At 34.9% G+C, this 24,782-nt stretch overlaps 1 protein-coding gene across 9 annotated transcripts in view; it reads right to left on the bottom strand.

The window, feature by feature from the left end:
• The window catches only part of TCF12 (transcription factor 12), a 351,413-nt gene that overhangs the window by 16,200 nt on the left and 310,431 nt on the right, over positions 1–24,782 (bottom strand). For 5 of the 9 annotated variants that reach the window (XM_090270652.1, XM_090270650.1, XM_090270651.1 and 2 more), the window contains 4 exons: positions 18,070–18,148; positions 9,478–9,551; positions 8,367–8,438; positions 7,410–7,616 (listed from right to left, as the gene is read on the bottom strand). In XM_090270652.1, the coding sequence (XP_090126778.1) occupies positions 7,410–7,616; positions 8,367–8,438; positions 9,478–9,551; positions 18,070–18,148 (432 nt within the window). The remainder of the gene's footprint in view (positions 1–7,409; positions 7,617–8,366; positions 8,439–9,477; positions 9,552–18,069; positions 18,149–24,782) is intronic. The other 4 variants (XM_090270653.1, XM_090270654.1, XM_090270657.1 and 1 more) reach the window with 1 other exon arrangement.

Here is a 24,782-nt window from a genome sequence, read left to right as displayed (position 1 = left end):
ACTGAGGATTAGTTATGTCACTATTCCCTTAGAAGATAAAGCATGACTATATCCTTTTTTTAACCACACGGTTTCATCATGCATTTGAATCATAAAATCTTAAAGTTGGGAAGGGACCACAGAAACTACTTGTATTCCCTTCTACTGAAATCTTCCCTAAACCTTTAGATCCGCCACGCCCCCAAACACTTCAGAAAAATCTGAAGAACTAAACCTAACAACCACTAGAAGAGAGGGTTGTGAAAATTATTATATATTCAAGAGAAAAAAATATTTTAAAGGTATTTCATAATATTCTGTCTCCAGGGCATCCCAGTCATATTTATTCTTAACCCATATGGTGCTTACTTGCTGACTATGAACCGCTCAATGATCTAAGAGGAAGGTCAATTCAAAAATCCCATTTTATAAAAATAGATATGATATATAGCAGCAAATAGTTTGGGATCTTAAGAGCCTAGGCCTATGCTAAAGATAAAAAATCACTAGAACAATTTTGACTGGCTGAAGAAATCATTGCAAGATAAAGTAAAAGATAAGACTTCTGTATTTCTGTTTATAATAATCTTAAAACTTTCTGTGATCTTTGGTAATATGTATTAACTCTGCTTTTACCTTAGTATCTTGAGCTATTATACCAAGTAATTTAAAAGGGAATAACTTTTAAAATTGAAAAATTTAAACATTATGTATATTTACTACATGTGGAACTCATTTTACTGTAAGACAGTAATCACTGGACAGTAACAAACTAAATTTTCTCTCATTTAAGTGATAAATTATGATGCAGCTACTAAATTTTTATTTCTTTTCATTTCCTTAGTATAAATAAATCTTTAATTTTCTGAATCTCTATTAATAAAATCTTTTGTCACCTCCTTTCTGCAGAAAGGCTCGGCAGACAAAGGATCATTACCTAAACAATACATCTTAGAGATTTTGCCTTTCCCTGAAGGAAAATCAGAAAGGTTGCTCAATTTGTTTTGGGATATGAATGCCAGCAAATATTTTTGTCTCTATGGAATATTACAGACTATTTTCTCACACCAACCTACATCACTGGCTTCTAAAAGAAAAGAAATCAAACCTTTAAAAATAGACCTCAGACTAGCAAAATGCTTGAAGTCTGGCGTTTTTCATGTTAATGAAGTTAGCAGCAGGAACTTTTTCTTTGTCACTTGATTTCCCTTGCAAAGGACCCTCATATATTTTCTGGAGAATTTGACTTTCACAGTTCTTACAGTTCTCTTTAACCCTTACTCACCTTGGCTCCCATGTCCTCCCTTTAATATGCAGTTACCCATTCAAATGGCTCTGTCCACACACATACAACAGGTGTATAAACAGTTCTTTGTCTGAGCACAGAGCCTGTAAGGCCAGCCAGATAGGACCCTGTTTAATTGTTCATCTCGTTAGCATACAGCTGACAGGCTGCTTCTACTAGGGAAGCAACAGGGGAAGGCAAAAGCCCTTAGGCCTGCTATGTTCAAAATTTCAATTATGAAGAGCTCCGTGTCAGAATAAATGGCCCATCCCATTACATGACATCATCCTAATGTTGAATCTTCACATTCTGGGTATGGCCTTACTTCTGTGGACGCGCCCTTCAAGAAACTTGTTATCATTTCATTTGGCCACTGTCTTTAGCACTCAGAAGGGAAAAACATTAAATCTAATTAGTTGATGAATAAGGGGTCTTATGAATTAAGAAACAGACTGAAAAGTACTCAGTATGAATTCCACTCTGATTCTGAATTCTATTCTAATAATTTGTTCAATTTGTACTATTCACTGAATACTAATTATTTAAATTAATCCGTACTAATACATAGACTGATTAAAGGATCTTTATGTACTCTACATTTACCTAAAGAGGGGTTTTATGCTAGAAATTTGGCAAAATTCCAGTTGTTATGGTTCCTAAAATGGTATTTCCATAATATATAACCTATATAATTTTCAAACTTTAAAAAATGCTGCCACTTTGAGCAATCTTGATTTTAAAAACTGGTTAACAAAATCCTTAAAAAGCACTATAATGTGGTCTTAATGAAAATAAAAAATTTTAAATATCCCACTGAAGAAAAATAGGTTAGAAAAAGTAATATACAGTTAAAAATAAACTCCTCCAATCCAGCTGAAACCCAGACAAGCAATTCTTACAGTATACAAATTTATACTAATAAAATCAAATACTATCTAAATATAAGGTTAAAATGATTCCAAATTTATTCTGGTAAGTGACAAAAGTGCTAATTTTAAACAAAACATTACCCTATTTACCTGTTAGTCTTTAACAACTTAATCTTAAATCTTTTACCATTACATGATTTATATATTTCAATCATATAAGGTAGCTTTAAATTTCATGACTTAACATTATTTACTGCGCTCTCATTCAAAAATACCACACCTCTCCAACCACAGCTTAAGCAACAAAAACCCCCAAGCAATTAAAAAAGAAGGAAAGAAGGAAAGAAAAAAAGAAAGAAAGAAAGAAAGAAAGAAAGAAAGAGAGAGAGAGAGAAAGAGAGAGAGAGACAGGAAGGAAGAAAGAAAGGAAGAAAGAAAGGCCTGGATTAAATTTCCCCAGGACTTGTAACAAAAAAAATCAAGAGACCTCATGGATAGAATTTTATCCTACATCATAAATAAGGGACTTTTAAAGATTTGCACCAAGCTTCCATCAGTACAAAAAGCTCCTAATCTGACTTAGTTTGGTTTGAAGTTAAAATCACTGAGGAATAACTGAGTGCTTTGTGTTAAAAGATAAAAGTGTGCTCATGGATCTATCTCAATGGGCCTCAGTATTTTAGATATTACAGTCATAAACAGATGTGATTGTACAATAACTTTACACTGTGGAAACCTCTTCGTAATGGTCAAATGAAATTAACAACTCTATTCCTTTTTAGTTTTTGACTTAATACAAGTACTTTTTCCTGTCCACAATTTATTTCAAGAGTTTATTCTTACACTAAATAAATGGGAGCAAAACCAAAGTCCAATACTGACATTCTAATAGTTCTAAAAACCCCGATTTTGTTGCCTTAAAATTTAAATATCAATCACATCCCAAGAAGTGTCTTATGAAAAGTCTTAAGTTTTGTATTTGCATTACACAAATATGAAGAAATCATCAAAAATACTTAAAAGGAAATAGGAAATTAAGTAAACAAAATGTTAACCCCCATTAAAAAAATAAAAGCAAATATTAAAACTGTGCCAGGCTAATACTAATTATACCCATTTCTTAGTTTCTTTTTCCAGTGTACCAATTGTTCAGAAAACTTAATTTTTGTGTATATTATATAGCTAAAGTATGTTAAAAGCTTTCTGTGGCTGAAACCTCATTTAATTCTAAACTTTGATAGTTAAATCTATTCAGTTTAAAGAAATAACAGTCAAAATTAAGTTTTTTGACACTGACTCCTATTAACATATATTTTTGTCAGGTGGTAGTCTTATCGTCTTGATGTGAAGTATAAAAATCTTCTTCTGGAACAATTGAAAAAAAACACAATTATTTCTTTTATAAAACAATAAGACTGATCTACATATCAATACTATCAGCTGTGGATGACTCTACTGGCACAATCTTGCTATAAAGATAATGTAAAGAAATGTTCTAAGCAACAAAGCTATGTTCTTGACCAATGACATTATATTGGTTAACCTGCCCATGTAGTTTTTAAACCACAAGTAATCTTGACAGCATTGCTAAGCTCCCTGTACCGCTTTTATCCTGTTACTAATTCTTACTCTTCCCCTCTCAGTGCATTCTGGCTCACCTCAAATATTCTGCTTCAACAAAACTCCCAAACTACTCATTAAAACAAAGTAAGCAAAAAGTTACAGGCTCCTCCCGACCCCCGGAAAAATCTTGTTAACCCTCAGTTCCTGCACTGGGGAGCCAATTTATGTTCTGCATCGGACACTGGGAAAGTATGGCCTGTGGGCCAAGTCTGGTCTTTTTTGTTTTGCTTTGTTTTAACTTAAAGATTTTATTGATCTAGCTTTAGAGAGAGGATAAGGGAGGGAGAAAGAGAGGGACAGAAACACTGACGTGAGGGGGAAACATCGACTGGCTGCCCCTCGCAGGTTCTCCGACCAGGGATGGAACTGCAACCCAGGCAAGCACTTGACGAGGAACTGAACCGCTACTGTCCCACAGACAGTGCCCAACCAACTGAGTCACACTGGCCAGGACTGGTCTGTTTTTTTGTTTTGTTTTTACAAATAAAAAAACCCTTCTTTCTAAATCAAGTTTTACTGACACAGAGCCACACCCATTTATTTTCATATCTATGACTACACTTTCATGTTATAATATGAGTTAAGTAGCTTGCTGTGACAGAGACCAGATAGTCTACAAAGCTGAAAATATTTACTATCTGGACTTTTACAGAAGAACTATGTTAACTCTTCTGAATTCTGGGAGAAAAAGCAATATCATACTTAAAACCTGCAATTAGGATGGTGATTTATAGCAAACATCCATTAAAATAAAAATTCATTACAACAAAAATATTATCTGAATGTTCTATGGAGTTACTGAAATAGCATTTATGCTCATTACAATAATTTTATTCTCTGCAGAAAACAAACAGAATGATGAAAATTAAATATTTTTGAGAAGCAACCTCACAAATTCTATGGGTTATAAAGAATTGCCGATAAACTGATATTTCTGTAGTTAATTTGTAATTTTGGCCAAGTGACCTCCATTTTTAAGATCCTAAAACAAATAATAATTTATGTTTAAGCAGAAAGTTAAACAAGACGAAAAGGAAAAGTAATGCCAGAAGGTAAAATTGTGTCATTTCTTAGTTATGATCAGTTACTATATGGGGGTGAGAAATGAGAAAGGATAAACAAAAGGAGATAACTCTTGGGGATCGCTGGCAATAGTTACAATAATTATGTCCCTCAAATAACACAACCTTCAAGAATATGAAGAGTTAGTTCAGTATAGGTGGAGACTGAGGGAAATCCTCAGACATGGATAGAGATACTAGATAAAGAGTTTTCTTCAACAGTATGCCTAAGACTTTGCTGGGCGAGTTACTGGCTGACTCTGTTTGTTATTCATTCCATCCTTAGGTCTTTTTGCTGAAACTCACAGCTAAAGAGTTCATTTAAGCCCTGGCCACTGTGGCTCAGTTGTTTAGAGCAGCATCCCATAAACCGAAAGGTTGTTGTGGGCTCTATCCCCAAGTGGGGCACATTCGGGAGGCAACCAATTGATGTTTCTCTTTCTCACCCCTCCCTTCCTCTCTTTAAAAGCAATGAAAAATGCCCTCACGTGAGGATTAAAAAAAAGTTCATTTCAGGACAGAAGATGGATGCTGCCTCAACTGACAATGTCAGATTTTGTCAGTTAATAACTTGGTATATTTGAAGGTAAGCCTAGCAGAAACATCTAAATTTCCACCTCTACTAGTGATTGTATCTGAATGTGGTGGATATAGCAGATGACATCCAGCACATTTTCCCCAGCTCTCTGTCCTCTCAGAGAACAGTTAGAAGCAGCACTGAAGAGAAGACCTGAGAGAAACACTAAGCAGTATCTTGGCTTAGTTGCTGTGGTACTGATGCTGCTGCTCAGACTAAGCCAGACTCATCTCATGTTTCTGACGATTCTTTTCTTACTTGACTTAGAATTTTTCCTTTTTTAAGATTATCTCTAATAGCCCTTTTGTTCATGCTCTGAAGTAGGCAGCAAATTCCTAGAGGATATATGCGAACTACTTTCTTAATTAAAAGCTTCAGGGCAATATCGATGAAACAGTTTTTCCCTCTACACATCCTTTTAGAATGTACTAGGCTTCTAGATGGCTTTGAAGGAATGGAGTTTGAAAAATCCCAACTCATATCCAAAGTTGGTAAAAAGTACTTTCTAGAGACATAAGTCCCATTTTATACTAATAAAGGAACCAATTTTTAAAAAATACATTTTGATTGAAATAGTCACACCCATTTTAATTGGGAGGAGTCAGATAATAAAATATTATAGCAGATAAACTGGAATACAAACAGTAAACTATACACAGTGAAGAATTTAAAAATGATTAAGAGGTGAGAAAATAAGAACTGAAAATGTTGCAGTAGAAATAAACCTGGGATTCAGATATATTGATTTTCAAGATATCCTTCCAAATAAGGATAAATAGTATTTGAACAAATAATAGTATGATATTCTACATATATATTTGTAACAAATGCTATATTATTGTACTATTAAAATTATTTTATTATACACTAATAATGATAATACTCCCTTATATTTTTATGAGTTCACAACTTATAAATGTTCATACATTTATAAGCTCATAAATAGCAACAAAACCTAATTTTAAAGGGAACTGAATTTCAAGATTTCTTGACATTAAAAAAACAAGAAACCCAAAACTGGCTAAGATATGCAGGCATCTAATGTCACCCATGTTACTGAAAACACTGTTCTTAGGAAACCAGGCTGCCTTGTTTGATGTTTACTTCAGCTCCTCCAAAATGAATATAAATGGCTGCCTGACATGTGAATGTGAAAATCTGGAACCAATCCTATTTCAGAGAACACAAGCCTTTAGCATTTGGGGCACCTAATTATTTTGATGATAGGTGAGTTTGAGCCTTGATCACATGGCTTATAGCTAGAAATCCGTTTCATAGGAGACTATTTCACAACATGCAATGAATCTTAAAAACCATGCCATAAACATGCAAACACATGGTATCAGTTAAATAGGTTCAAAAAGAGCTTCGTTCCTTTAAAAGATAATTTGGATAAAAAATAACGTAAGACACTTGACATAAAATTTTTGATGTGCCTAGCTATAGAATTTTACTTTTTTCCCCTTCTAAAGAATTACCATGTTTTTTAAAAGATGGATTGAATTATTTTATTCTCTTTGGGGATTAACCTAAAATTGTTTCCTTTCATTGTCACTTAAATCACAGCCATTCTTAAAATTACCCCCACATTTTTTTCTTCATTTGGGAATAAAGCTTAAATATAGACCCGTACAAATAATTGCACATTCCTTCTGCTATTGAAGGCTGAGGCCAGAACCACTGAAATCCAGTTCTGCTTTACTACTTCTGCTATTCAGACTTCCTACACACTATTTCAAGGCAAAAACTGTTCTGCCAATTACTGTGTACCTGGAAAAAAACCCAAGTGTAAGTTAAAATGATCTCTGTACAAAGTTTCTGCTTTTTGCACATGATTATAGGAGGATTTTAAGGGACAATCGTCAGCCAATGACCCTGCCCAGGACACTAAAGGAAATTCTTAAGAGTCACTCTACTTCCCCTCAAAAAGAAGACCCCTCTTCCCCAAATATTTCATGAAAAACATTTAGGGCAATAGACTTTGGAAGTCATAAAAAAGATGAACACTATTTTACCATTGAAGCAGGTCGGCTGCTTGTAACAAGGCTTGATCCACCATAGTTTGAATTGAGGCTTCCAATTGGTGCATTGTGAGATGGTCCCAATAAACTGTGTATATCACTGTGACCAGCAGGCAAACTGGTGGAGGGTCCCACAGCATGGTTCCGCAGCACATGGATAGCATCATCCAGTCTATCTAAACGATCCTCCATTCGAGATTGCTGGAGTGATTGAAAAAAGACATGGAGGTTACCGCTGGTAACTGTTAAATTCAATAAACTTCTGTTTCCTACTTTGGGATATATGGAACACAGCAAGTAAAATGTAGTATTAAGTAGCTTCAAAAGCAACTACCTGCACTACAAATCAACAATCAAAGAAAGCAGACTAGGGTAAATTAACAAAGCTTCAGAAACAAATCACTGCTTCATTAATTAACCAATGTACCATGAGGTTACTTCTTTTAGTTTCTATAAAAGATGAATGCTACTGTACTACTGTGTCTGACAGGCAATTATAGTTGATAAAAGAAAATAACCTGGACTTTAATACTGATCTTTGAAATGAGGGCAATTTGGGGACACATCCTCAAGTCTATCAAGTTTAAGTTGTCATTTTGTTTTAAGTGAATAAGGCATACCTATCTGAAACAGTGAACACATCCAAATATCCTGTTTCATAAAACTGAGGAAGTGATACTGTCTGTCTGTGGATACACACATGCCCCATACACAAACATATTAGAATTTTTAAAATCAAAAGCACATGCCAGTAGAGCTCTTTAAAAAAAATCATTCTCAACAACATAAGAGAACAAAAGTCTATCCTTAAACACGGCTACAAAAATGAAAAAGGTCATTATTTGATTTTAAAAGACTTTGGAGTCTGTACAGGCTTGAAGATTCTAAATAGGTAATAGGAATTATAATGAACTGAAACAGAAAAAAGGCACCATCTAAAAGAAATAGTACCTCACAGACATCCTTTAAGAAGGACATTGCATCTTGCAAATGCTCGTGAAGTTGCTGCTCAACTCGATTTTTCTGGCAAAGTCAAGACAGAACAGGAGGCAAAGCACAGGTTAAGATTAACTCCAAAAGAGATGAGGAAATAGCTGATGTGCATGTCAGCATAACATGTTAGTAAAGTTAACGCGGAGACCTGTGAGATCTACTTGTATTAAGGTATGAGAAGGCTGAAATTTAATAGCGAAGTTATAAGGTTAGCATCTAAATAGCACAAATTGCTTATATGTGGTTGCAAAATATGTGAGAAGAAAACTTTAATATATTCTGTTAGTCACAAAAAAATAACTTTTCTATTTGCAACTTGGAATTACTGAATGATAGCATGACTTGGCTTCATCAAATCATTCTTATTTTGTTTTTATAATATTTTGCAATTCTGTGGTAAGCATAGAAAAGCAACAGTAGTTAACATTCAACCACAAATTCTTCATGCTCAATACCTAGACAGGCTCCTTTATTGTAGAATAAACTACAGCTTTAACTGTTCGTTAAATAACATTTTTGCTTATGTAATTTGCACAATACATTCTTTTAAAAAATCATGGGAAATAATAATCTTCATGACTAAAATGACTGCTATTACATTTTAAATTTTTAATGGAAATGTAATAAACTATACATCATACAAGGAAGAGTAAAATGCAACCATTTTCTATTGCTGCACTAATTTTCTTGCTTTTACTTGGTCTGTGTTTTTTGTTTTTGTTTTTTAACTTGTTCTGTGTGTATGTGTGTTTTTTAAGTTTCCTCTTATACATAAATGCAAAAGTATAGAAAAATTAAGCCCTAGATTTTTCAATGGAACAAAAATCCCACATACTATTTAACACCAGCTGTCCTTAGACCGCAAGCTTGATTTCCCAAAGAACAGATGGCAAAAGCACACCCAGTGTGTCTTATATTGTTCAACTAAATCAGGCCATTTGTTACCAAAGAATTCGCATGTAATGCTATCCTACTGTTTTTCATTGTTATTCAAGATTTACTGAAAGAAAAAAAATGAACTGCATACTATTAGATAAAAGCGATCTGAACATTTCTAAGAGGCCCTTACCAGGGAGTGAAGTGAGTTTTCATAGCTTGGAGATGAAGGAGCTTGCCCTCCAGGTCTGGGCCACTGACTGGTACCTGTTAAAACAAAATCCCAAAGCATCCGCACACCTTGGTTAACTCAGTGTTCTTGATAATGTTCTGAAGGAAAGGGTAGAGATATTCATGAACTGTACATAAATTTACATGGAAATTTTTGTTTAGCCTTCAGCATAGTGTTGGCCTCTTGTAAGCCCAACACATTAAAAAAAATCTTTTTCATTATTAATACAACCGTGTCGGGAGTTGAAAAAACAGAGAAAAACTGTACTTCAGATGTAACTACTTTTTATGCTTGCATATTCTTCTGTCAATATGCACACATAGCTTCAGAAAATGGACTTAAGAGTATACATAATTCAAATTCTGTCCCTCCTCATGGTTTTACATAGTCTTTAAAATAATGCTATTAATGAATGACTACAATCTGATTCTCTAAATCATAGTTTGCTTAATCACCATTACCTCACTGCTGGACATTTTGGTTGCTTTCAATTGGCTATTATGAATAGTAAATGAGTATTATTATGAATGGTAAATGGGAAACATGTCTTGAATATAGGAGTAGTCTAACTTAAAAGGTCTGCATGTATTTATAATCCTTAATTCATAAGGCTAAACTGTTTTTTAAAGGGTTATGTTCACTTGTGCCTTTAGTAATGCACAAATGTACTATTTTAAAGGACTGCAAATGCATTTAGGATTATCTGCTAAAAATTTTCCCAACATAGCCCTGACTGGTGTGGCTCTGTGGGTTAGTTGCTGTCCAGCAAACTGAAAGGTCGTCAGCTTGATTGCCAGTCAGGGCACGTGCCTGGGTTGTGGACCAGGTCCCTGGGTGGGGGCATGCAAGAGGCAACCAATATATGTTTCTCTCCCTCCCCCTCTGTAAAAATAAAAAAATAAAAAATCTTAAAAACATTTTTTCCCAACATAATTTGTACCATAGCACATTATTTAATTTGAAAATATCATTGTAAAAATTTTGTTAAATTTTATTTTTTAAAACATTAGAAAAGTATCAATATAACAAAAAATGAAGATAGAAAAAAGGATACAAATTCAGAGTAGAAAGAAAAAGAACATAAGAAAAATAAAGGGACTAATTCATGCATGTGTTGGAAAGAAGTGAGTTTTAGTGGATTTGTCAAACAGCTTTAAAAGGAAAAAGAACCATTGATCAAAAATCTTAACTGTTTCATGATTGTGCATTTGAAAATAAGTTATTTATAGAAAACAATTATATGTTATTGTTCTTACTAGAAGCTTTAGTGAAAACTCAAATTATATATGAAACCTGAAGTTGTCAAAGTTAAAAGTTTACTTAATTTGTCTCATTTATTGCTAAATTAATTTTAAACTGCATTCTACTGGAGCCTGTTGTTGCAGGTTAATTTGTCACATTTAGGAAACCAAAAACTTAAGGTAAAGTGAAACTACTATAGTTCAACTTAGCTGAATAACATAGTAATTGTATTACCATCAATCATATATATTTCATAAGTTGAAAAGCTGGATATAGAGATTCTTTTTAAAAAGAAATTCATTTATTTTTAGAGGGGAAGGGAGGGAGAAAGAGAGGGAGAGAAACAACGAGAGCAAGAAACATCAATTGGTTGCCTCTCACATGTCCCAACCAGGGACCTGGCCTACAACCCAGGCATGTGCCCTGACCAGGAATCGAACCGGGGACCTTTCAGTATGCGGGCTGACACCAACCCACTGAGTCACACCAGTCAGGGTGGATACACAGATTCTTAATAACCTGATAATATTTCATAATTAATTATAGGTATATTGTTGTGATCATACAGAAAACTATTAAATTCTAAAAAACTGTAAGAAAAAGTATATGTTACATACTTCATTAGCTAATCTTTTTTTACTTGTAAGCCAATTACAAACAAATTATTTGGAGGACCAATAAAGGCTTTCCACTAGACATACAAATGTAATCATAACTCAACTACACAAATTAAGGACAATCTAAAGTTGCTCATTAAAACAGAAGCTTATAGACTAATTTTTTCATTATAGAATATAGCAACCAGAAAAACCCAGTAACTGACTATATGAAGAATTCATATAAAAACAACCAGCCAACCTTTATTACTGATTTCAGTGCATTAGTTTCAAAGAACCGATATAGAATTATGAGCTTTTATGTAAATAGGAGGTTAATCATAATCTATTTTGAAAAAGAACCCCAAATTATTTTAAAAAGTTTTCCTTAATGTTTCCAATACTTTATTTTCAATCATTTTGCTTCATTTTTCCCAATATGTTGGAGTGATCAGCCTGTGACAGGAACCTGATCATCAAATTTCTTAATTTGTGTGAAATATTACTTCAAGTTTTATGTTTAAGCACTTCAGAACTGTTAGAACACATCTGTTTTGCAAAACAGGCAATTTTTGTGTTTCTTCACCAGCTTAGTGTTGAACAATAAGATGCGTGCACTGAATTACTCAGGTAAGAAATCACCTACATTCATTATTTTTGACAGTTATATAGTTATATGAAGAAACTATGCTAAGATCTATCTCTAAAATGCCATTCATTAAACTGGAAAAGTACACATACTCTCAAATCTATTTCGTTTTTATTATAGACAGGGCTGCTCACTGAGACATACCTGGTTAAAATTAAATACTAACATGGCTAAATCTCTGATATCTGTTAGAACTTCATACAAATGCCAAGTTTATTTCATGGTGAGAGCTCCTTAAACCCCACTTGGTCATTTCAAAACTTCATGCTACTGGTCACAAAGGGGATGGCTGGATAACTGGAGTTAGTTCAGCAGAAGTCAATCGTATGACTGGAAAAACTCCAAGAGGGGCGTGAAAGTTTACTGGATACTGGGAATTAGTGGAACTTCATTCTCATTGACCTATACTATTAATTACTTTTATAAGCCCTGATTATACAACAGGCACACATTTTTTGGTTTTGTTTTTAATCTGTCTTCCAAGGCCAATCAATGAAGTAAAAATATATAAATGCCCTCACTTCATAAGCCTAAAGGTTTTTTTGACTAAGGGACATTATTATTATCACTATTTCATCCTGATGGTAGATCTATTGTGTAATCAGCAAAGAAAAAAAGATGCATATACTTTTACAACTTTGGCCCACTGATGGTACTAGCTATGGATGAGATCTTTGAGGTTGTGAGTGGAATTCAAATTCTGGAAACAGACTATAATGCTAGCTAGCATACCTCTGATTCTAGATATCTTTTTGTAAAACTAGTACATGAATAAAATATATAGGTCAAATTTAGAATATAATGGCATCTCTAGCTGGTAATCATCAACTGTAGCATCACTGCACAAATATGGAAAAATAGAAGTGCATAGGCTGAAAACCTGAGGGGCTTCCTAGAGAATAGGATACTGCCCTCCTTCCTTCCCTGTCACCTGTTATCTGGTAGTAAATATATAGGCTTAAAAAAAATTTTTTTAAAATTTTCAATTACTGTTCACATGCAGTATTATATCAGTTTCAGGTGTACAACATAGTGATTAGACATTTATATAACTCGCAAAGTGCTCACCCCAATAAGTCTAGTAACCATGCGACACCATACAAGGTCTGTCTAGAAGGTATCCAGCCATGCAATATGAAAAATAGAGACATTTATTGAAGAAGATACAAGAAACATTGTGAGGCCTCAGTCCCCTTCCACATAGGCATCTTGGGATCTCACACAGTTCTTCCAGTTGCCATCAGCTGCCCTGTCATATTTTCCTGAATTGCATTGACAGTCTGACATCTCTTCCCTTTGAAGGGTGATTTTAAGTTTGGAAAAAGCCAGAAGTCTCAGGGTGCCAAATCTGGGCAGTAGGAGGGCTGAGTTACCTGGGTGACTTGATGTTTTGCCAAAAAACTCTGCACGAGACATGATGCATGAGTGAGCGCGTTGTCATGATGAAGCTGCCAATCACCAGTTGCCCATAGCTGCAGCCTCTGAATCATCCAAATAGTTTCCATGGAGGAATTTTCAAGCTTAATACAAAATTTGACGCAGATTTGTTGCTCTACTCTCTCAGTCATTTTGAAAACAATGGCCACACAGTGCACGTGCTCACTCAATAGCATCTACCATCCCCACTGACTAGTACAGTGAAGTCGTCATTATTCAAGCATGTGCATTTCAGTCCTCTCTCCTTGGCTGCCAGGTTACATTGATGTCGTGCAAACCATTCTCGTTACATTAACAATGGCTGGACTTTTTCTGGACAGACCCTGTGTACAGCTACTACAATATTATTGACCATATTCCCTATGCTTATGTTTTACATCCCTGTGGTTGTTTTTATAACTGGTAATTTACACATCTCAATTCCCCCTCCCCCCACAAATCTGGAAACCATCATTATGTTCTCCGTATCTATGAGTTTGTTCATTTATTTTGTTTTTTTGATTCCACATGTAAGTGAAATCATATGCTATTTATTTTTCTCTGACTTATTTCACTTAGCATAATACTCTTATAGAGGTTTTGGGCTTCTACTTTCTTCTATTAGATAGACACAAGCTTTCAACTATTAATGTAGTTAATTTAATTGCCCTAGGATTTTTAGTGAGCACCCCAAAGAGATAGCTTTTACTCAAGAAGAATTATAATACACCTATTTGATAGTAAAATTTATTGATCATTTCCAGAAAACAAGCTAGCTAGGTGACTAGGATAACAGAATCAAATTACTTGGCTAGAAAATCTGGAAAGAATTTCTTTGATCATTAAATCTAAAATTCATCCAGTGTTTCTGATCTGTTCTCAAGTTTGAGTAGAGCTTAGTAAGTATTTCACCTAATAAAACTGGTTAATAAATTTAGAGAATAGATACTAACATTTTGTGTAACTGAAATTCTTAGGACCATTTACCATGCATTTTCTTATTGTTAGTTGTTTCCCTTTATTTTACCCTTAACTCAAACTTTCATGAGATTCCCCAATACTAGGGAAAGGTTGGATAACCTTAATGCAGCATTTAATGCTCTGCATTCCACAATCTGGCCCCAGCCAACATTTCCACCTTAGTTCTTCACATATCTCTATGTGAAGTGTTTATAATCTGTCATCTCAATGGCTCTGGATAAATAGGTCAACATACTTTCTTACATTTGCATCTTTGTTATGCTTTTCTATTTGTAAGGAGAGACATCTATCACCTCCTTTTAAAATACTGCTCTCTTCATGAAGTTAAACTGGAGCACTCTTCTTTACATAAATACCTTGTTGATTAAACTAGCCAAAACTGAGGAATCCTTTCTTTCTTCTCTCCTTCCCTCTTTATTTTTTTAAATCCTCATCCGAAGATATGTTTTTTATTGGTTTTTAGCAAGAGAGGAAGGGGGTGGGAGAGAAACATCAATCAGTTGCCTCCCATATGCACTCCAAACTGGGATTGAACCTGCAACCTAGGTATGTGCCCTGACTGGGGATCAAATCTGCAACCTTTTGGTGCATGGGATGATGTTCCAACCAACTGAGTCAACTGGCCAGGGCTCCCTCTCTATTTTTACTGTGGATGTTCTGAAGATTGCTACTGAGTACTGAAATTATTAAACTTTTATTCACTTATAGTTCAGAAGGAGATAAAGAAAGTCAAAATGCTTGTCTGCTTTCCAAGTTCCCTTAGTAAACACATTCTCTTAACTCAAATATTCATGTCTTTTCCCAAATGACAACTGTGACAGATATAGCCATTTGTCTCTTCTATTGTGCTGCCAGAGTCCTGACTTTGTTCAGAAGGGGTGTGTGTATGTGCCTATCCTTTTCTAGTGTGAACTGGGAAAGAATAATTATATTCTTGCCTCTTGGGATAAATCTGATGGCTAAGAAAACATGGTGGTCTCATGTCTGTGCAGAGCAATTGTGTTAGGTTCAATGCTGGCCAATGAGTCACAAGGGGAAATCTGTTGAAGAGGTTTCTGGAGAAAGATTCTTAAAAGACAAGGAAAAGATGGTTCTTTTTTCCCTACTGGACATTGTTATGTCTTCTTGTGAGACCTTGAAATGCTATCTTGGCACAAGACTAAGGAAGAAATTGCAAAGAAGTGGAGCAGAAGTCTTGACTACTGGTCCAAGAACCTGCTCTGCTATGGGCTTTCTGTCATACAGATAACCAATCCTCTTATTTAAGCTAGCTGAGACAAGAGTTTCTATTTTTCTTTAGCCTAAAGCATCCTAAATGATACAATATCATGTGTATTCTTGGCCTGAAAATGTCCCAAAGAAAATGAGCAGGATTTAAGAAAGAATGATGATTACCTATGTGGCTCTGCACCTGTTTATTCTTACAAGGTCTGTGTTCAGTCTGGCTGGAGAAGCATAAGGAACAGGGCAGGTGTAGGGAGCGCATAGCGGGTAGGATATTTTTACTCTAGATGACAGGCCACTGCCACACAATCCACATAATAATTTCCACATTATAGAGGAGCTCTGGTTTGTTTCACCTTTTTTAAAAACCATTTTATTTATTTTATTTTTAGAGAGGGAAAGGGAGGGAAGGAAAGGAGAGAAATATGAATCGGTTGCCTCTTGTACACACTCCAATGGGGACCAAACCAGCAACCCAGGCATGTGCCTTGACCAGGAATCAAACTGGTGACCTGGGTTTGTGAAAAGACGCCAAACCAACTGAGCCACACGGACCAGGGCTGCTCCATCTTTTTCATTTTTCCTTCAGCTATGAATAGTTGATCACACAGTGTAGTTTCCTTTTTTCCTCCTCCCTCTTTATCTCTGCTGTGCCAATTAGGGATGTATGTGTGTGGTGTGTGTGTATGTGTGTGGTGTGTGTGTGTATTGATAACAAGGAAACACTAGATAGATAGGGGAGATAGGAGATACTCCTGCATAAAATCAGTTGTTAATTTGCCCTTTCAGTAGTACATGAAAGTATTTTTCTTTGATTAGACTGCTGGATTTAAAAACCTATTAATAGCATCATTACACAATTCAACAGTCCATAGATTTTCATTAATCAGCTGAATTAAGGAAAAAAAGGATTCCACCCATTTAACATCAACTAAAGATGTAGGAGAAAATGTAAGATCCAACTTTGAACCATCATTTTTTGAAAAATGTCTAAGTCTCTGATTTTCCATTTTACTGATGTCACTACACAGACTCTAAGCTCCAATGCTGCCTGCTTTCACACCCAGTGTTAATGAAAACCAAAAGATATTTTCACAGCTATCTTACTGGGCAGTGGAGCTAAGGCAGTGGGAACATATAATAAGGCTAATACAGCACCTCAGAGGAGCAAGTGAAACAGGCTCTGGCAAAAATGATACTGATAATTTCAGTAAAACACTGCCAAGAGGGTGAGTAGGGTTAAAGTTACATCATACTTCCTGTAATTTCAGCTCTCTGTTAAACAACAACTTTAAGTCAATGGGTCTTTCATAGTCCAGTCTATGTGGGGAACAGCTGTTCAACTTTTACTAGACAGCTGAAGCCACGGTGTCTGAGAAAGTGGCAGAACCTGCTAATAGCTGAAAGCAGCTGCCAGCAGTTCATCATCTCCACACCGGAATGCCTTCTAGCAGACTCACAAGGCACAAAGCACAGGTGATAGCCAGGGCCCTGATATATAAGGGCCCTGATATTAAGAAATACTGAGCAACAAAACAAGACTTAACAACAACAACAGCAACAAAGCCACACGGACTTAACTCATTACTTGATCAGGAAAAGAGAATCATTTCTGAGGTTGGAGGAATATGGCAATTTTTACCCAGTTGCCTGACTAATATCTTTCCTCAGAACTAACACCTTTTTTCTTCAGCATGGTTCTTCTCCAAATACAGGTAGAAAATAAAGTTCAAGTTTTAAAACTGTAGCTTAACAGATATTAAGCATTTCCCCATAATTTTATTTAATTCTAACAAATCTAAAAATTCCTATTTACAGTAACAATTGTATCTCAACAAATTTATACAGTAGGATGGATACATCTGAAACTTGCTAAAGCTAACGTGGGCAGGAAAAAAAGAGAAAACGAAGCTAATCTGCACCACTTATAATATTTATCTATACATTCACAGAGTCCTTTTCCTTAGCAAAAAAAAAGAAACCCAACATTTTCTCCAGGTATTTATGTACATATATATGAAACAATAACTGAGTGGACCTCAAAGTAAAGACAAATTATTTAGTAGAAATGGTTATTCATTTTTGAACCGTACACATGGTACAGGAAAATGCAGCAAACAAGGAAGAAAGAAGTAACATTACTTCTTAATAATTTTTTGATTTCTCTGCCTCCATATTTTACCTTCATCCAATTGCCTTGCCTTGTTTTTATCTGGTTATAATAACTGTTCTTAGAAATTACCACAAATTATTTTAAGAATAAGATATAAAAACAAATAATTCAATATTCTTCAAAGTGAACTCAGGAGGAAAACTCTGTTTACGTATTTTCTCAAAATGTATTTTTTTCATTAATTTTTACTGGATTGTGTTTAGAAATAAACTTCAAATATTTCCAAGTAGCCCTATACATGTTATTAAGTAGTTATGTAAAACAAAGCCTACCTGTAAGAGGTGAGGGTGATCCAACTGGTGTTGATGGATTTGATGGAAAACTACTGCTGGTATGGTCAGGAGAATAAATCTAACCAGAAAACAACAGATATACATATATTAATATGTGACAACAGCAAAAATATAAATGCATTTGCATGGATTTACTTTATAATCTAAGTTGATCACCCCTAAGACTCAGAGGGAAAAACTGTTTCATTAATTTTAGGACTATTCCATTACACAAGTCTAAAAAAGCCCCAGTTTTAAAACTAGGATCAAAAGTATTACATAGCTTTGTCTTGTGTAGCTCCGTGAGTTGGGTGTCATTCTGTAAATTGAAAGGTCACTGGTTCAATACCCAGTCAGGGCACATGCCTGGGTTGTGGGTGAGTTCCTCAGTTGGGAGATTGCGAGAAGCAACCGACCAGTGTTTCCCTCTCACAATATCAATGTTTCTCTCCCTATTTTTCTCCCTCCCTTTCCTTCTCTCTAAAAATAAATAAATAAAATCTTTTTAGAAGTATCATATATATTCTAAAACAGGAGGAATAAAATAGATCATATCTGTTTCTTTACTATCCTAGTTGAAAATAATTTAAAGTTTCTAATTTGAGAGTAAAAAAAGAGAAGGGACTATAGAATAATAAGTTTGATAAACAATCATTCTACAATATAATATATAAAAAGGTGATATCTTTTAAAAATAAGTATTTCAGGAAACTATTAACTTATCTTTTGAAGAGAGGAGTCTTTAAAAAGTTTTAAAAGCCAAAGAAAATAGTTTTTAAAAAGTTAATCCTTATTTTTCATTTAAAAAGTTCTCAGCCTGATCAACTACATTTTTGCCAATAAGCAGCTCCAAGTGATATGTGAGTATTGTACAAAAAACAAACTTGCTCTCAAAGGATATTCTGTCAACATGGAGGAAAGTGAAAAAACCCTGAAACTCCTTCAAAAAATGATCTGTGGACTTTACTCCCAAAGAGGTTTACTTTAAAGAAGATAACATATCTGGATGTAGATATTCTGGTATTTTGGCCAAAACTTTTGTTGAAGTACTTTATTTCATTATTGCTTAAAAATATGACAGAAATCCATTCAAGTTTATCTAATTAACCATTAAAGTATTTTAAAAGTCTCCTTAATCCGGGCATTAAAGGCCCTAAGAAGGTCTTCTGTAGGATAATCCTATTCTTATAATGGTCATAATAAATCACCTTCACATTTCAGCATTTAACTTAGGGCAGACAAATCAACTTACGTGTACAAATTGTGGTCAAATATTTTAGAAAGGAAAACTACTAGTAGCTGCAAAAAGTCACCCAACAGAAATAACCTTGCTCTGAATAAGCTTAGAGCTCTAATGAGTTTAAAGAGGCTCAAATTTTGTTTATATGGGGTGTCAGAATTGGTTTTAAAGACAGCGTAATATGCTGAAAAGACAGATATTGGGACAGTCTCATATAAAGCAAAATCCCACAAATCATAATCGTCAAACATAAAACTTCCATTAAAAAAAAAAAAAAGACAGCACTAATTAAATTGCAAGCAGCCAATCTATTTGCCTTTGCATAGAAATGGATATATCTACCTCAAATAAAATACTCCCAATTCGTATGATGTTACTAAATTGTAACTGTAAATGCCTTTAAACACTAACTCTCTCCAAAGAGCCATATCTAGAAGTTGTATATTTAAGTTAGAAAGCCATTTTGGAAAAAGCTAAGCTATCAAGAAGACTTTAGAAGACTTTATGGGAAGACAGTAATAGGGACATGGTATAAGATTAATATTGGTGGCCTTAAATTGTTACCTTTTAAAAAATTCAAGGAATGCATGAAAATTAGCTAATGACAAAATTTTGGTTCCCAATGGCCTGCATACACAGAGTAATTTATTTCAACCATATAAGCAGTTAGATTAAGGTCATCAAACATCAACGTAAACATATCCCCACATACTCCTTCACTATTTCTCAAGTTTAAGATTCAACTAATTATACCTTTTATGAACAACTAATGCTAACTTTTATGAAATATGTCTTGACTATAATAATTGACAAGGGAGAGAAAGGCTGATAACATTGATGGTGGGTAGATGAGGAGTGATAGAAGTTTCAGTTTCATGCAGAACTTTATCATAAACTAGACCAAATGACTGATTTTTTAAATGTCCTTGTCTGTAAGGATTAATGGCATGAAAGCATTGGAGAAACAGCATTGCCGCTGTCATACACCCCACTTTTGTTTTTTTTCATACTGCTTACATTAATACCTAACTGTCCAAATTTGTCTGCTTGTTTATTATCAGTCTCTTACCCTTTCCCCTAGTAAAATGTATGCTCCTGAAAAGAAGGACTTGGTCTTATTCAGACAAAATCTGAATTATACAGAATCTGTAATAGTTTCAGATTCTACAACAGCGCCGGTAAATGCACACATATTTGTTGAAAGAATGAATGGTATCCTTGTGAAAAGTTAACGTTTGAATATTTCTTTTAAATCCTTGGTTTACCTAAATCCCAGCCTTCTTTTACTCTTCCAGTTCCCTTAATGAAGATTTCCCTAGAGCCCTAGTCTCAGTATTTTTATTTTTGTTTTCCTATTCATCTCTATTGTATCTCCTGGTAAAACCATTCTTCACAAAGTATCAACTATGACATCCCTGTGAATGACTCCTAAGTTGACATCTCTATCCTCATACTGATTGCTGGACTTCTCCATCTGGACCTATTCTTCTTCCATCTCATGCTCAGTATGCCCAAACCCAAACTTTCATCACTGCCCCAAGCTTCTTACCCTTCCCATCTATTCTGTTTCCTCTGCCTCAGTTAGCAGCACCCTTTTCCGGAGGGTGAGAACTGCTGTCTCCCTCTCTTCCTTTCCTCTGTCCCTCCACACCTCCCACCATAGATGCCAGTGCCCACAATTCTCTAGTTTCTGGGACAGGCGCACATCATTCCCAATGCCACGACACATCTTCGAACCTTTGCCAGAACTTGTGGCTAAACAACTTAAGTGCTGATATTCCCAGTTAACTCCCTGCTCTTTCCATCTCATACACCATTGCCTGAGCTATCGTCCACACCCAGTTTTGAACAGTGATGCAGTGCTTACTGTTGCCTACTAAATAAAACAGAATGGCATTTGATGTCTTTCATAATCTGGTCACAAAAATATCTTTCTACAGTTTTGCCTACATATAATATTATATACCCTATTATCCAAACAAAACATATTTTTTCATTTTCTGAACACAGCTTATCCTTTCAAAGTGCCTGTTTCTTAACTTCTCCCTAATGGAATTCTATACCACATCAAAGCACAGCTCATATGTCACCTCCCTTATACTCTCAGAATAACCTATACTTCTTTTTGGTCTTTTATATCACACTGTGTATTACATTAATGTTTTATGTAGGCCTGTCTTATCTTCTCTCCCTGAATGTAAGTTCTTTGAAGGCAGGGACCTTATATTGTTCAACATTGAGTTCATTACAGTATTCCCTCACTTATCGCGGGTATTACATTCTAGACCCCCCTGCGATAGGTGAAAATCCGCGAAGTAGGAACCTTATATTTATTTTAGTATTTATTTATATTTTAAGGCTTTATAAACCCTTCCCACACACTTATAAAACGTTCCCAGTCCCTTATTAACCTTTCCCACTCCCTTATTAATCTTTCCCACACTTTTATAAACACTACTTATGTTCTTAAACATATTCTACACTCTTAAACCTAGGTAACTTTAACAACATACGTATACAGTACCGCAAAATCCCGTGATATAGCAAAAAATCCACGATAAATAATTCAATATAATATTTTTAAAAATCCCGCGATACAGTGAGGCCATGATAAGTGAATCGCGATATAGAGAGACTACTGTATTGTTTTTCACTGTCATGTACAAGTAGGTGCTCGATATTTTTTAATACATAAGTGATAGAACTGCACTTAAAATCTGCTATACTACTTTTTAATTAGAAGCAGGACTCAGTGAGTGGTAGTGTTTATCTTAGTATTTATATAATGGGGTTCTGTAACAAAAATACCAAAAGGATGAAGAAGATCTTGTTATAAAGATGAATTCACTTACAAACCAGTTTTATGGTATAAGCTTTGAGAACAATATAAGGATGTTCTATTATTTCTTAGAATTAGTGTTGATGTACTAAGCTGTCCATACCACACTGTTAGGCAGGTGTGAGCTTTTGAGGGTGTAAGTAAACTATCAACATTTATTCTCCCTGATAACTTTGCCATTAGTGTTACATAATCCCTAACCATGTCAAGGACTACTGACAACTTCTTTATCTCAAAAAAGGAAAAGGTTATACTTCAGAGTTATATACCACTACTATGCAATGACTTAGCGAAATGCTCTGATGCTGTATATAAAATAGGTGTGAGCTTTTAAAAAATCATCATGAAAACAGAAGCAGTACCAAAAATGTATCAAGTAAAAAAACACATGACCTGGTGTTTTTTTCAAAAGCAGCTTCTCTGCTTGTACAATAAAAGCCATTTTTTCTACTCACCCAACACATTCCTTGGCTCTGCTCTGCACTAAACTAAGGCAATGACAGACAGAATTGCTATTAATATTTTTCCTGAACTGACAGACAGCCCGGAAAATTACAGGACTTTTTCTTGTCCCTTTTACTTTCATAAAAAGAATGTGTATGTGGAAAGAGAAGGGGCAACACAACATTAAAGAGGCAAAATAATACAACTTTTTAGATCACAGGTCATTCACTAAACTTCACCTCTGCATGTTTATTCTATTATGAAATAACATACAAATTATACTTTATTCTAGATAGAAATTGTGCTACCTTAAGAAATTCTAAACATAAGGTCTCATTTCAGAGAACATTCAAAATCAGGACTACATTATTTTTTGACTTTAGAGAACTCTTACATTGATGTTTGAAAGAAAAAATGTCATTTAAAAACCAGGAATGAGTGTGATTTAGAATTTAGAACATAAACACCAAGTAAGATCTCATTCTGCATGCAGCCATGGTCCTTGTACTGTTAAATGACCAATGATGAATAACTCCCAATACCTTCTGCCAGGCTTAAACGGTAATATGCCTCATTTTACTGCAACAAATGAGGCTCCTCCTCCTATCAGTCACGGTCCATTCCAATCAGCAGGGTGCCAATAAGCCAGAGGGTTATGAAAAGGGCCTCAGACAAAAAGGAAACAATAGAGAGCTCCCAAGCCCAACCTTGGAACTGGGAGCCCAATTTTTTAAATACTACAGTACACATTTCAGTTCATCTTTATTATGTTAATGTTATTGAGTCTAAGGAACAAAGAAACTTATTTCATGAATTACTTTTAAACGTCAACTTCCCCGAATTTTCTTTTCTTTTGTTAGAGACTACTGACCATTTAACTATACAGATTAAAACTCTCTCTCTTCTTTGCTCTGAGGTAGAAATCGAAACATAAATTATCACAAAGAAGTCTGATATAATCAACAAAGTTAAACAGTTCTCTTGTTTGATCTCCTCTAAATTAAAGACCAAGTGTTTTGATATGGTATTAAGCACTGAAATAAACCAGATGTTTCTTCCTCTATATAACTCTCCATGGGCACAATCTTAAAGGGTTATTGTCTGGCAAATGTTCAGGGAAACACATCAGAAATGGCACAAATACCCAGATTTTCCTTTCCTTCTATCTACCCTAGTTTATTATCTAAACTAATGCATAATCCACAGGGCTTTGGGAACTTTGTGTAAATACTTTCATGTACAATTCTCTTGCTAGCTATCCTGAGATTAAGACCACAATTATCCAGGCTTAAACCTAAAATAAAGGAACCTTTGCAAATGTATTATCTGGCTTTACATGTTTAATCACACAGGATTCTGTGTGCTCTTTAATACCTAAACTGAAGAACAAAGGTTGTACCCTCTGATGTTCCACACATGAAAGACCTTCTAAGATATGTATCAGACAATTGGGGCACTAGAAATATCTTTTAATGATAATAGGATGGTGTTTCTCCACCTAAAACTAGATGCTATTTTTAAAACATTCTAAAGAAAATTTCAAAATACTCATGGTCATCATTTTCAAAGATCTGTAGTATTGAACATGAAATTCTGGTATGTCAGACTCTTAAATGTAATCCTCATAAAATTCCTTCTCCTCATCTCTTCTAATCCTTCCTATCCCTAATGTAATGTTTTTGCTTTTCAGTACATTCTGAGAGCACTAAAGTGAATGTGAATCTGTAATGCAGTTACAGAAAGAATGTATTTGGGGGAGGTGTCCAGTGGGGAGGGGGACAGCAGATGGATTGAAGGAAGGGATCTGAAGTGTGCAGACTATGGCATGCAGTGATGGAGCAGATGGAATGCATCACCATCAGCTATGACAGAAATGATTTATGGAATGACCTGGCTGCTCCTGCCTAGTAACAACATAGGATGACAGAGCTGAGTTTCTATGACAACCAAGGCCCACCCACTAACTAGATTAAACATTCTTCCCTGGCTTCCACTCACACTAATTTGGATATTCTTCTCCAAATGCCAACTGGCTCATACGTTGGTCATAATATGGGAAAATAGGCAAGGACTTGAAGGGTAACTGAAAAAGAGCTTCAAGGATCACTAAGAACATCACAGATTCTTGCCTACCTGAATGCCAAGATTCCTACACATAAATTTTCTTTGAATAAAATAAACAGACTTTTG

This window comes from Furipterus horrens, unplaced genomic scaffold (genome assembly GCF_987537825.1).
Source record: "Furipterus horrens unplaced genomic scaffold, mFurHor1.1.pri manual_scaffold_3, whole genome shotgun sequence".
In the NCBI taxonomy this organism is placed as follows: domain Eukaryota; kingdom Metazoa; phylum Chordata; class Mammalia; order Chiroptera; family Furipteridae; genus Furipterus; species Furipterus horrens.
Note: the sequence above shows the minus strand (reverse complement) of the source record. Positions and strands in the feature narration are given on the sequence as shown.